Genomic DNA, 13,833 nt, shown 5'->3' with positions numbered 1-13,833 from the left:
GCTTCATGGTGAGGACAGTTTTTAAATGATAAGACCATTGAGATGTAAGCGTCTGATAGTTTGAAGAAACCTGGGCAATTAGCAATAATTTGACAAAAATAGTAGATCTCTCGGTAAACGGTTGGAACCTAGCATTAGATGGGAGCCTTCTGCACGGAGGCTGTAAAAAGCAAGGTCTGGTATTGGGAAGCAGGTGGATATCCCAACATGAACAAGGAACAAAGGATTTGAAGATTCAGCCAGGAGGAAGCAGGAAATTGAGGAGGGCTATGGAAAGCAGGTTTGAACCCTAGCCCTGGAATAATGAGGATCCTGAGTAGGACACCAGATCAGGATCCTGGGCATGGACCCTTCCTTTAAACTCAGATCATAAGGCAGAGGCTAGTAATATTTCAGTATAAGGAAGGAAACTGCTTACAAGAAATGAGGATGCATGGTCATACCAGGTAACCTTGATACTGAGCCGTAATTTTGGTTTTCTTAATGTATTACACAACTAGAGGTAGATTTGTTCCCAGAGCTTGGGGGCAGTGCCAAATTAGAATGTGGAAGTTCTATTGTGGGCCGAAATCAGCTTACTGTAAATATAGTGGATACCCCAAAGACAAATCTCAACAATGAGGGTAATAAGTACTAGAACACTACCAGTTGCCTAGATTATACTTGTTGTTAAAGTTGTCTTGTATTCATGCTGTTTATTTTTCATCTCTCCTCCCTGCTTTTCTTAAATCTTCCAGAAACTGTACGAGCTGAATAACCTTCACGCACTTATGGCAGTGGTTTCTGGCTTACAGAGTGCCCCAATTTTCAGGTTGACTAAAACATGGGCGGTGAGTAATTTTCCTTAGTTAATGAAAGGTTAGACTTCCTGTTGGAAGTAAAGATGTGTTAGTTCCTTTTATAGTTCTTAGTAAGGTTAATATTATGATAATAGATAAGGATTTTTGAAGTACTTTGTACTGTTCTTTGAAACCTACATACTTTTTTCTCTCTCCTTAAATAAGTATTTCACTAGACTTGTTAGGTATTTTTTGGGTAAATTAACAACTTGGTGCTTCGTTTCTGCTCTTTAGGAACTCATTTTTCTAGAACCTCTTTAAACATCTTTGACAACATAGCATTTCAAGCTTATTGATGGGAAAGTGTAAATGCAAAAAAAAAAATTGTGTTAATCATGTAAAGATTATGCTTTTGGAAAATTTGAGGAAGATACAAATTGTAATTTTCAAAAAAAATTTTACTGATTCAGATTTCCATTATTTTTTAGTCAATAAACTCTCAGGTTGTTTCCTTAGGAACAATGGGAAATCTGATAGTTAACATGAAAGTAGGCAGTGTTTCTGCACATTGTGGTATTATGCTAATCATATTTGGTTCTATTACTTTAACAAGGTCAGGGTGTGAATTTTTACTTGTGCAAATTTGTGTACTTTTACAGTTGATTAACCGGATACTGGCCTCAAGGTTTCTAGATATTTTTCATTTAGATTTTATATAACTGAAATTTTAGATTCAGTTAAATCTGTTCATATTTAATACTGTTCTTTAATGTAAAAGAGGAATGATTTTGTTTACTACATTTTGTACAAAGGGTTAGTGTGTTCTTACTGTCCTGTAATAAAGACTTGACTGACTTTAAAACACTTTTTTACTTGATAAAATATAACTTTGTTTTTAATTAGCCTAGTGCTGTTTTCACTTTTCATAGTATCTGAAGAGACAGATGTTTCTCATGAAAATCAGGGTAGATTTCTATACTGGAAAAACATTAGCTTGGAACAGTTTATGATCCTCTTTATATTTTATTTGTATTTTAGAAACACCTGAGTGAACGGTTTTCCTACTCTAAAAATTATTTTTAATGATGACCTTATTTGTTAAAATTTGAACTTAATGAGGGAATGGAAATGATTATAAATATACAGTTATGAATTCCATCTTTGAAGTTTTAGGGAAAAGAATTATACTCTGGTTTATATTGTGGTTTAGAAATGAGATACATTTCCCTCAAGTTAATTTTTATTTTCCTTGAAGTTATTTTCGTTGTCTCCCTCATGTATTGCATGGAGAATAATTTTGTTTAAATTTAGTAGCAGCTCTATTATTAATCTGAATAAAATTTTTGGTATTTATATTAAATTTTAAAATATTCCACTTTGTGCCAGGCACTGTCTAATTGCTTGACATGCATAGTGAATGATACAGACAAAGTCCATTCTTGTACAGCTAACATTCTTCTGGGGAAAGATAAGCTGTAAATAAATGAATGATATATCATAAATAGTGATAAACGCTCTGTAGAAAAGTAAAGCAGAGTAAGTGAGATATAAGATACTTCCGTGCTTTCCTTTTTATGATGTGTGGTAAGAGGCTCTGATAAGTGACATTTGGGTAGAGACCTAGAGTAACTGAGGAAAACATTCATGTGCATATCTGAGAGAAGAGAATTCCAAACAAGTAGCCAGTGCAAAGGGCCTGGCAATGTTCACAGAATAGCAGGGTGGTCAGTGTTGGCAGAGTGAAACAAGCTAAGGAGTAGTTGATGACAGGAGCTGAATTCAGAGAGATGGCATCGAATAAGAGAATGCAGATGCAATTTACTGATATTCAGGGAGGTATAGAGAAGGAGTGTTGGGGGGGGTTCTATCTTATACATATCAATTTTGAGTTGGCTGATAAAATATTCACGTGGAACTATAAGGTCAGAGTTAGGTATACAAGTTTAATAGAACAGTTAGAGCTAGAGATACATTTTTGTGATCATCAGCATAAAGATAGTATTTAAAACATGAGGTTGTAATCAACAAAGGAAATATCCCGGGTAGAAGTTTTCCACAGTCAGGTAAAGAAGGTGTTTCAAGAAAGAGTGCTCACCTGTGTCAAATGAGAACTTTGAGATGACCATTGAATCTGGCAGTTGGAAAGGATTGGTGACCTTGGCAGAGGTGGCTTCAGTACGGTAGTGGGGTGAAAGACTGATTGGATTTGAGAGAATGGTGGAGAAAAAAATGGGACAGTAAGTACAGAGAATGCATTTGAGGAATTTTGCTGTAAAGGACTGGGGTGAGGTCCTGTAGAGAAATCTGGCAGTAGCTGGAGGGAAATAGGATATTAAAGGTTCGTGGCGTTTTGTTTTCATTTTGAAGATGAGATCCATGACAATATATTTGTATGTTGGTGCAATGATCTAATATAATAGAATGAGGAAATAGTAAGAGAAAAAAGAGTCACTCCAGTGATACCTACTAGATTAGGCACGAGGGAATGAGGTCCAGTACTCTAGTGGGGCAGGAACAGTTTATCCATTTTAACAGGAGAGAAGGGGATGCATTTGGTTACAGACACAGGTATGTTGGTAGATTTGGTGGTGGGATTCTGCAGAAGTTCTTCTGATGCTTTATTTCATAAGACATAAGAAGCAAGGTCATTAGTTGAGAGTGGGGGAGGTCTTGGTTTGCAGAAGGAGGAAAGGATGAAAGTCATCTAGGAGAGTGTGAGAGTGAATTAACTAGAGAAACATTGTAGGTTTGGTAGGTCTTATGAAGGTCCATTTGAGATTTTTGGTCGGGAACTTACAGTGAAACCAGTCAGGAAAGTTATGTACTCTCCAGCCAGGTTCAGGTGTTCAGCATTAACCTGGAGAAGTGCAGATAATTGTATTTAAGCAGGGATGGAATTTTTTTAGGCTTGTTTGTACCACAGAGGGGTCAAGGATAGTATAAGAGATAAAGTAGTCAAAAGTAAAAGTTGTTTTAGTGATAGACGAGGAGTTTAACCCAAGTAAAAGGAAAGAGATAATGAACATTGAAAAGGTAGTGTGGTAACTGGTGGAAATCCTGGTGCCCTCAAATATTTATTGGGTTCAGGACGTCCTAGGGAGTGGAGGCTGAGTGGTGGAAGATGAGATGATTCAAAGAGGAGTGAAGAAACTTAGAAACCAGGGTATTGGGAGTATCGTCTGTATAAAGACTGCAGTCATCAGGATATAAGAATAATATTGGTTCATAGACTCTTCTTCTCCAACTACTAAAATCTTAATGATGGGAAAATAACTTGTAGCTCTATTAATGACAGTAATATAAGTGTTGTAATCTAGTGTTCTTTTGTCCAGTACTATAGCCACTAGCCACATGTGGCTATTAAATTTAAATCCTTAGGATTAAATAAAATTTAAGGTTCAGTTCCTTAGTCTTTCTAGCCATGTTACAAATGCTCAGTAGTCACATGTGGCTAGTGGCTATTGTATGGACAGCACAGACGTAGAACATTTCCATCATCACACAAAATTTGATTGGACAGCACTGATCTAGTGCTTGAACTTAATTAGCAGCTGGAAGATTTTGGGGAGGATAGTGTGACAATAAGCTGGAAGGAATTGTGAAGAGAAAGGAGGAAGAACGGCACCTAACTGAACTCCAGACTGATGTTACAACGTTTGTAAGAAAAGAAAGAGAATGCTTCAAGAAAAGGTCAAAGATGGGACTTTTGCAGAGAACGGGCCCTGAGTCCTAGAGGGTACAGTTGGAAAGGATTGAGAGGGGTAGGGTATCGGGTCACGTTAGAAGATAATAAAGATCATATGAATGAAGAATTGAGAGTGTTTGGGGTTTTCTTTAAAACCGACAAAGGGAATGTACCAGAAAAAATCCAAGTGGGGGAAATATTAGCAACGTTCGCTTTAACATCAAGGAAAAGGATGCCCATTTTCACCGTTTCTATTCAACATAGAGATCTTAGCCAGCACAGTCAGAAAAAAATGATTAGAAATAGTAGGATTTATCCTCAAAAAATTAGAATTACATAGAGTTACCATTTATCCATCAATTCCACTTCTGGATGTATACCCAAAAGAACTGAAAGTGGGGATTCAAACATATTTTTACACCAGTGTTCAAAGCAGTATGATTAACAATAACCAAAAGGTATGAACAATCCAGATGTCCACCAACAGGTAAATGGATGTACAAAATGTGGTATAAACATAGCATGAAATATTATTCAGCCTTAAAAAGGAATGAAATTCTGACACATGCTGCACCATGGATAAATCTTGATGATATTATGCTAAATGAAATGAGCTAGACACAATAGGACAAATACTGAATGATTCCATATATACGAGGTCCCAAGAGTAGTCACATTGGTTGAGACAGAAAGTAGAAGGTGGTTACCAGGGCCTGGGAGGAACAAGCAATGAGGAGTTTCTGTTTAATGGGTGTGGAGTTCCAGTTTGGGAAGATGAAAAGAGTTCTGTCCTTGGGTGGTTGCAGTGATTGGCCGATGATGCTACTAAACTATATACTTCAAAATGTTTAAAGTGGTAAATATTATGTATATTTTACCACAGCCTTTTAAAATAGTCTTCTGAAAACAAGTCTCTGCTATGCCACTGGAGAGTGAATCCTTTCAATCTAGTTATTGATTTGTTATGAAAATTCCAAAATATAAGTTATTTTTATACATGTTAGACTGTGTGGTTCTTTAGTTTTGTGTTTCAGATGTGTCAAGATCAGTTATGAGTCCCAAGTAATTTGTTTCTCCTGATACTGTACCAGAGTTTTAGAATGATTGACTTTGGAAAAAAAGAATAAGTTTCTTTTTATCCCTGCTATGTCATGTCAGTATATTTTGCACATTTAAATGCTTTGTTATGTGGGAGAGAAAAGGATGTTTGGATTTACAGGTCACTCAAGCAGAGAGTTGTACCTAATCTTGAAAATGCCGATCAAGTGTGTTGAAGCTGGGCCACAAAAAGCTGTGAAACCAGTGTTTCAGACCCTGGAAAATCTATCTAAAACATTCAGGCAAAGAACTCCTTGAACTCTTGTGTTTTAAAGAGAGAGGGATATTGGTCAGACATTTTCTTGATAAAGATTATCCAACGGTAATCTGCCTCTTGGAGCCTGTGAAAAATAGATTCCAACATCAATTCCAACTGTACTACTTGTAATACTAGAAAGAGCAGGTGTTAGAGTTTTCTGTCTCCAGGACCAGACTGAAAAACAGGACCCTGAAAAACAGGACCTAGTCTTTGTGAGTGGATGACTGATGAGTGTTGATATGTACTGCTTCTCCTTTGAATCTCAGTCACCTCATCTTTAAATCAATCCTCTGACTTTTCTGTTAACCTCATAGGAGAATTAGAATTTTATTGGTGGAAGTGTTTTGCCTACTATAAAATAACGTAAATATTTTGTGATACAAAGTGAAATCTGATTACATCATAATGAAATAGTAACTTCACATATTTAAAGAGAAAAAATTTTTTCAGAGTCTTTGGAATACTTAAAAATACATATTTTCTGAATCTTTTAGTTAATACTTTTTGGGTGACTGACCCTGCTTTTCTTTTATTCCCCTTGATAGCTCCATTTTTTCTCAAAGGGCACCCACTACAAATCTACTCCTCAAGCCTCCTAAAACAGCTGCTGTTGATTGATCAACTGTAATGCAATATAGCACTGATCAAAGGGATCAAAGAAAAAAATGTCAAAAATCCAAACATGTAAATCATAGTTGTTTTTCTTTTTTTAATTTATTTATTTAATTTATTTATTTTTGGCTGCATTGGGTCTTCATTGCTGTGCATGGGCTTTCTCTAGTTGCGGAGAGCGAGGGCTACGCTTCATTGTGGTGTGCAGGCTACTCTTCATTGTGGTGCGTGGGCTTCTTATTGTGGTGGCTTCTCTTGTTGCAGAGCACGGGCTCTAGAGCACAGGCTCAGTAGTTGTGGCACATGGGCTTAGTAGTTGTGGCACACAGGCTCAGTAGTTGTGGCTCACGGGCTTAGTTGCTCCGCGGCATGTAGGATCTTCCCGGACCAGGGCTCGAACCCATGTCCCCTGCATTGGCAGGTGGATTCTTAAACACCGTGCCACCAGGGAAACCCTAAATCATAGTTTTATAGTTACTGGTAGGACTAGCCATGATTAGATTTATCAAGGAAAATTATTACTTAAATTATGAAATGCAGTATTTATTTCTTAATGATTATGTAAGATTTATCTTTGAAGAGGCAGGGGACAATGCATGAAAATATTTGGGCATTTGAGCTGAATATGAATACATAATTATTATTATTTTATTTTTTATTTTTTTGCGGTACGCGGGCCTCTCACTGTTGTGGCCTCTCCCGTTGCGGAGCACAGGCTCCGGACGCACAGGCTCAGCGGCCATGGCTCACGGGCCTAGCTGCTCCGCGGCATGTGGGATCTTCCCGGACCGGGACACGAACCCATGTCCCCTGCATCGGCAGGTGGACTCTCAACCACTGCGTCACCAGGGAAGCCCCATAATTATTTTAAATTAGGAAAATGATTAATAAAAATTATTTAGCCATTTAAAATAGTAAAGATAAGAAATAATGTATAATTTACTACTTAGTAAGTTAATTATTTTATGTACATACAAAGTATATTGTATTTTTAAAATAATGAATTTGGGTTTATTATATTAATAGACATGTTTGATTTTGTTTTATTTATATACTACCAAAATATAATTAAAGAAGATATAACTTTGAAATTAAAATTCAAATTTATAGTAACTATAACTTCAAGTCTTTGCTATAATAAAATCGGATTCGGAAATAACTTAGGCTTTTCTGTTTGTTTTTTAGTTATTAAGTCGAAAAGACAAAACTACCTTTGAAAAATTAGAATATGTAATGAGTAAAGAAGATAACTACAAAAGACTCAGAGACTATATAAGTAGCTTAAAGATGACACCTTGCATTCCCTATTTAGGTGAGTTACATCATGTGTGTTCATTATGCCTGGTTGTTGCTCTGCCTTAATCAGTAGTTTATATAAAATTCAATATATTTTAAAAGTTCGTGTGTCCTTTAAAGAAATTAAAGGATTGTTAAGTTGAAAAAATAGACTAGAGGAATGTGTTAACTTATTACCTGGAGTGTATTTTCATGTCTTCTTAGAGATGGACCATATGGTAAAGCAATATGTTTTACCTATTTTAGTAATGCTTTTAAAGAATGAACCAATAGTTTGCAGTGAAGTTTAATGCTGTCAAAATATTTAACATTAACTAAAGAAATTGATCAAAAGATTTAATGAATTTATTTGCAACATTGTGAGTTCTCGCTTTATGTAGTTGGCAGATATTTTACAGTGAATTATGAAAAGCAGTCTCAATGAATATTGGTGTTACTGTTTTCCTGGAAGAAATTAGCTGTTTAGCTGTGGAAATTTAGCTCAGTGCTGAGACAGACAAATCTGTATTTGACATATTATTTGCCTAAGAATGTATCTCTTTACTGTATAGTTTACAGTGTTGATGAATTCCAAGAAGTATTGAACCTAAACATTATAAGCTTATGTTCAACAAAATATGAATAGTAGTGCCTTATCAGGTATTTGAATAAAAAAGACTGAAACTATACCATTTTAAATGTATATGTAAATTTAAATACAGAAAATACTTTATATTATATATACCTAGTATATGCATTAAAATAAATTGGTCTGATCCCATGTAGAGAGTAATCAAATGATAACATTTGCTTTGTCCCAGTATCCCCTTTGCTCCCCTATCTCCACTTTGTCTTTTATGTAACTACTCATACTGGATTTCACCATAACTATTTTTGAAAATAATGGAAAAACCTGTTACTAGTTTAGGAGACTCTACAGTGTAAACTTTGAAGTCTTTACAATACCAGTGACCGGAACACAAAGTAGGGACAAAGACAGTTGATGACACTGTCATTCAGTTGCTCTACGGCATCAGCCTTAGTTTGTCAGAGAAGACTTGAACTTACTAGACCATTGTGGGACATTCTAGAATTCCAGTGATAATGGGGAATGTTATACACCCTGAATTGAAGGCAGAATACTCCTATGCACTGTACAGATAGTGGCCACTACATACCATTTGTCTGTTTCTTTGATAAATAGTTCAGGGCCATAATAAGCATGACTCAATCAGAGAGGCTGTAAGCTGGATATTAGGAAAGACATTCTGCATGTGCTTCACTTTTTACCACTTGTCACCTTGGCTGTGCCCATTCTTGAAAGATGTAATTTGGGGAGAGGAAGAATAGAGGATTTTAAAAAGTCATCAATATCTTCATACTCCATAAAAACATAAACTTTTTATAGCATAAAGAACATTAGACTGAGAATTGGGAACCATAAATTCCAAAATGGCTCTACCATACTAACTTTTCAAGTCATTGGATTGTCTTCTTTAAGCCTTGTTTTCTTTACCTAGAAATAGCACACATAGGACCAGAATCATGCTCTTCTTAAGGCTGGCTGGGACCACAGTGGTCTCTTGTATCTAATTCACTTATATTACAATTGAGAAAACCGAAGTCCAGAAAGGTAAAAGAGCTGGTTCATAATCCTAAAACCTAGTTAATGACAAATCTGAAGTTCTGATCTAGCATCTTTCCAATTATACCTGCTAAACTCTCATTCTAAAATTTACTGATTCTATGATTGCATTTTTTTTGTCATTGAAATGTTTTTCTCAAATTTCATAATTTGTATTTTTTAGAAAAAGATTATTTCCTATTGAAAATGAGAAAATAACAATATAAATCCTTGTGCTCTGATGTCTAGTTCAGAGGTCTTTGTTTTATATTTATTCACAGTAGAGACTTCAGTACAAGATTTGATGTTGTCTGTGCATGTGCACATAAGCGTACTCTCATGCACGTACAGGGGCGGGGTGGGAAATCGTTGAAATAGTGGAATCTGGAAAGGTTTTCCATTAAAGAATATACCTGTTTTCTCCCAGCACTGGTACCTAAAACAGAGTAATTGTTCCTGTGGGTTAAAGCAAATGAGGCAAATATTGAGGTGCAGAAGTTGGTTTGGAGAAAATAATAGAACCATGATCTTTCCTGTGTCTTCAGTTTGGTCTCCATTGACTCCTCAATTCAGTTCTTTTTCAGTTTATATATTCTCATGACCCAGAATCTCCTTTCTCACTATTACCTGTAATTTTGTGAGAGTTTGATGCTAGTTATTTCTGCTTATTGAAATTCTCCACTTGTAGCACCAGCCTCTCTTGATTTGCCTTCTGCGTTTCTGGCTTTTGTTATATCGATTTCTCTTTCTCTGCCTTTCTCTTAAATCTGTTCTTATAAAGGTCTCAGTCCACTTCTTTTCTTCCTCTATACGCTCACTTGGAGTAGTCTCATGCAGTTTTTTTCTGTATATTGCCTGATGACTCCCAAATCTTAGACTAGACCTGTACATCTAATTGTCTTTGTAATTCCTGCAGCCTGGTAACATTTTAGGTACTCAAATACTCAAATACTGATTGAACGAGATATGTATTGGTAACTCTTAATTTAGCATGTTCAGAAGTAAACTCATCATTTTTCCCCTTGTTCCATACCTGATCCCCATCTTATTTCCTGGCTTAGTCTACTAGTGATCACAGTGTTGCATTATCTGCACTGCTCCACCACCCTAGAAACCTGGGAGTTTTGTTTGTGTTTTTTTTTTTTACTGGATTTCTCCTCCTCCACTTCTTATATTCTCTGTTGACGCAAGATGCATGTTTCTGAGGGTTATTCAAGAATTAGAAGCCAAAAGGGGGGGGTGGGAAATGGCAAAAACTTAACTTAAAATAGAGAACATACACTTTAGCATCTACATAATTTTATACATTGGATTCTTCATATAATTATTCATCCCTATACCAGTTTGTGAAGAAGCATCTGAGAATGTAAGATGATTGTGGAACATTTGGCACAAACATTTGGTAGACTTGGGAAGGGAAAGTGAAACATTGAAACGTTTGTCAGACAAGTTATTGTGACTCAGTTTAGTTCATTTCCAGCATGAAAATCGTCTTTTTAATGTAGTGACAGTTTCATTTTATCACAAACTTTGAGATTAAATGTATTCATTCCATCTATCAAAACATACATGCTTTTCCTAAGAAAATGTGAAGCATTTTCAACTTCATACAACTTTTTGACTGCTTGATTTATTTATGTCATAGACAGCTGGTTCATTTTCTCATTCCTAATCTTCAATACCGAAGTGTATTGAAGAATGAAGATTTTACAATAGTTTATATCCTGTTAATATTTACATTGTTCATATTTTGTTCTAATTTAAAATGAATTAGGATTATGATTTTTAAATTTAACTTTTCTTTATTTCAGAATTTTTTACCAGTCATATTAAACTAGGCCCAGTGCAGATAGATGCCAAAAATGTCAACATTTACAAGATGCTGTACATTTGATAGGAGAGAACCTGTCCCGAAGACATTTGAAAGATAATGCTCATTATTCATATTGGTAGCTCCTATTTAACTATCTCTCTTCAAATATACAGAATTTGCATAATGCTACCCTTCATCCATTATGTCTGCAAAGGTTCTTTTGGAACAAATGTATCAATCAAAAGAATCTGTCTACAGTGCACAGAGAAAAGGTGAAGGCTAATTATCTATTTCTTAACATGAGAGACATGATCCAAACTGTTGGTGTTTTTGCCCCTAAAAATTATGATCAGAACCAACCATTTTTTGTGAAGCTTAAAAAAGAATATGGAGGTTTGTATGCTGACAAAACTCTTATTTTGATACTGCCAGATTTATTTATAATTCAATGTGGATTAAATTATAAGAAGTAGAAAATGTTTTCTTGGCTTTCAACTCATCATCCCTTGAAAAATTGTCTCTTCTGTTGGTTTGCATTCAAGGTAAAAATTAGTCAGCCTGGACAATATAGTGAAAAATTCTTAGACTAAGGATACAGTTTTTCTGGAGAGAAATAGTTTGGCAAATCTCAAGGAAAAAATTGTTTTATATGAGAATTATTGCTTTAAATCTGAAAATCATTAACAGCACTCATTTGTTCTTGTCATTGGAGAACAATCTTAAGGAGCTTATTGCAGAATTTGGCATGGGAAGTTTTGCTTTGCTGGAGAGAGAGAAAAAGAACATTGTGCAAAAATAATTTAGTTGTATGAAACATGATAAATATTCTTTCATGTGCATTTTCTAACCTCATTTCTACTTTATTTATGTAATTTTGGGAAGATGCAGTAGCTCAACCAGCTTAGGTGGTTTTCTGAGAAGGAAAGCATATGTTTTTAGAACTATGGAAATAAGTTGTTGCAGTTCTATACATTGCTTTCTATTAAGTAGAAGCAGAATGTTACAGAGAAGTCTTTTTAAACTCTCCTGCCCTTCTGTAGGACATGAGTACACTGTTTTGATGTGTCTACGTATGACTCCATCTCTTGTAGAGAAAGTCCCCTGCCCCAACTTAAAGATTTTCATAATAGGCCTTTTTTTTTTTTTTTTTTTTAAGAAGAGAAAAGCTGTCCTTATATCCATCTGTAATATGGAATATAGTGCCCCTCTCATCCCCTGTCCTCTGACAAGCACCATTTTGTTTTCATTAATCTCTTTCCCTCGGCAGTGTACAAGCCCTGAATTTGTCTTGGTCCAGGGCTCTATGTTTAGCATATAGAATAAAAGCAGGCACGCACTTACTTATTGGTTGACTTAATTAATTATATGATCCCTTTCTGGCTCTTCCCATTGTTCCAGCAACTTCTTTTGTTTTAAATACAATACATTTATTTGTGTGCACTTTTGTATACAACTCCCTACCCACCCCCAGTTTTCTTTTTGGTGCATCAGCTGGCCATCCAGTGTTTGCTTAGCACTATTCTTGGTGATAGATGTAGAACAGGGATCAAAATGGACTTTGTTCCTTCCTTTGTGGAACTTAACATCTCTTTAATGCCAAAGGCTCAAGTTGATGTCATTACCTTGTGAATAATCTCTCCTATATCCTATGTCATGAAAGAGGTACATAGCATTACTAGGCCTTGATAGCGGTGTCCTCATCACAGCTAATGAGATGTTTAAAGCATGCCTAAACTTACAAGGACTTTCAGATTTTATCTGATCCTCTTTTATGTTTCACTAGTTTTTAACCTATGTTGATCTCTGAGTAGAATATAGTTCTTTAGTTTTACGTTAGAGAAATTTTTGCTAATCTATGTATAAATATTTTCAAAAATAGTAGCTTTTTATTCGCATTTCTATTCAGATAATTTCAACAAAGTCCAAAGCTTTCTGCAGCTCTCTGGGAATTAATGAGATTGTTTTCCTGCCCCATTGGTAGAATTTTACTTGGTTAAAATGTATAGAAGTCTGTGACACTGATCTCAAAAATGCCTAATGGTCAAAAAATGTCATTGGCTTTTCATATTTTAAGAGTTTTATTCCATTTTCCTTTCTTTTGTTTAATTTGTATATAATACACACCACGGATTACTTTACCTTATTCTTCTCGTTAAGATTACATATTGAATTCTAAAACAGCAATAAAGCATGTTCAGTCATTTTCTTTTGAATCTTGAGAATGAGCTCTGACCAAATGGCAGCTAGCCCTAGCTTTTTCTTTAGCCAGAATTACATTCCCATTTTCCATTACCTCATTTATATCCCCTTTTACCCTCATTCTTTTTTATATATTTAAAATTCTTCTAACATTCTTTAATAGTATATTTTCTGAAGTTTACTTTAGACCACTCAAAGACTTGTGATATAAAAGGGCGGGGGGAGCTTCCCTGGTGGCACAGTTGTTGAGAGTCCGCCTGCCGATGCAGGGGACACGGGTTCGTGCCCCGGTCCGGGAAGATCCCACATGCCGTGGAGCCTCTGGGCCCGTGTGCCATGGCCGCTGAGCCTGTGTGTCCGGAGCCTGTGCTCCGCAACGGGAGAGGCCACAACAGTGAGAGGCCCGCGTACAGCAAAAAAAAAAAAAAAAGGGCTGGGGATGGGGTTACATTGATTTCTTTCCCATTTTCATAGTTTTTCTCTTAGTGG

General features: G+C 35.8%; 1 protein-coding gene across 4 annotated transcripts in view; it reads left to right on the top strand.

The window, feature by feature from the left end:
• The window catches only part of RALGPS2 (Ral GEF with PH domain and SH3 binding motif 2), a 322,932-nt gene that overhangs the window by 231,778 nt on the left and 77,321 nt on the right, over positions 1 to 13,833 (top strand). For all 4 annotated transcript variants that reach the window (XM_019952266.3, XM_019952267.3, XM_019952269.3 and 1 more), the window contains 2 exons: positions 738 to 830; positions 7,619 to 7,745. In XM_019952266.3, coding sequence (XP_019807825.1) covers positions 738 to 830; positions 7,619 to 7,745 — 220 coding nt within the window. The remainder of the gene's footprint in view (positions 1 to 737; positions 831 to 7,618; positions 7,746 to 13,833) is intronic.

The sequence above is a fragment of the Tursiops truncatus genome, chromosome 1, assembly GCF_011762595.2.
Source record: "Tursiops truncatus isolate mTurTru1 chromosome 1, mTurTru1.mat.Y, whole genome shotgun sequence".
In the NCBI taxonomy this organism is placed as follows: domain Eukaryota; kingdom Metazoa; phylum Chordata; class Mammalia; order Artiodactyla; family Delphinidae; genus Tursiops; species Tursiops truncatus.
Note: the sequence above shows the minus strand (reverse complement) of the source record. Positions and strands in the feature narration are given on the sequence as shown.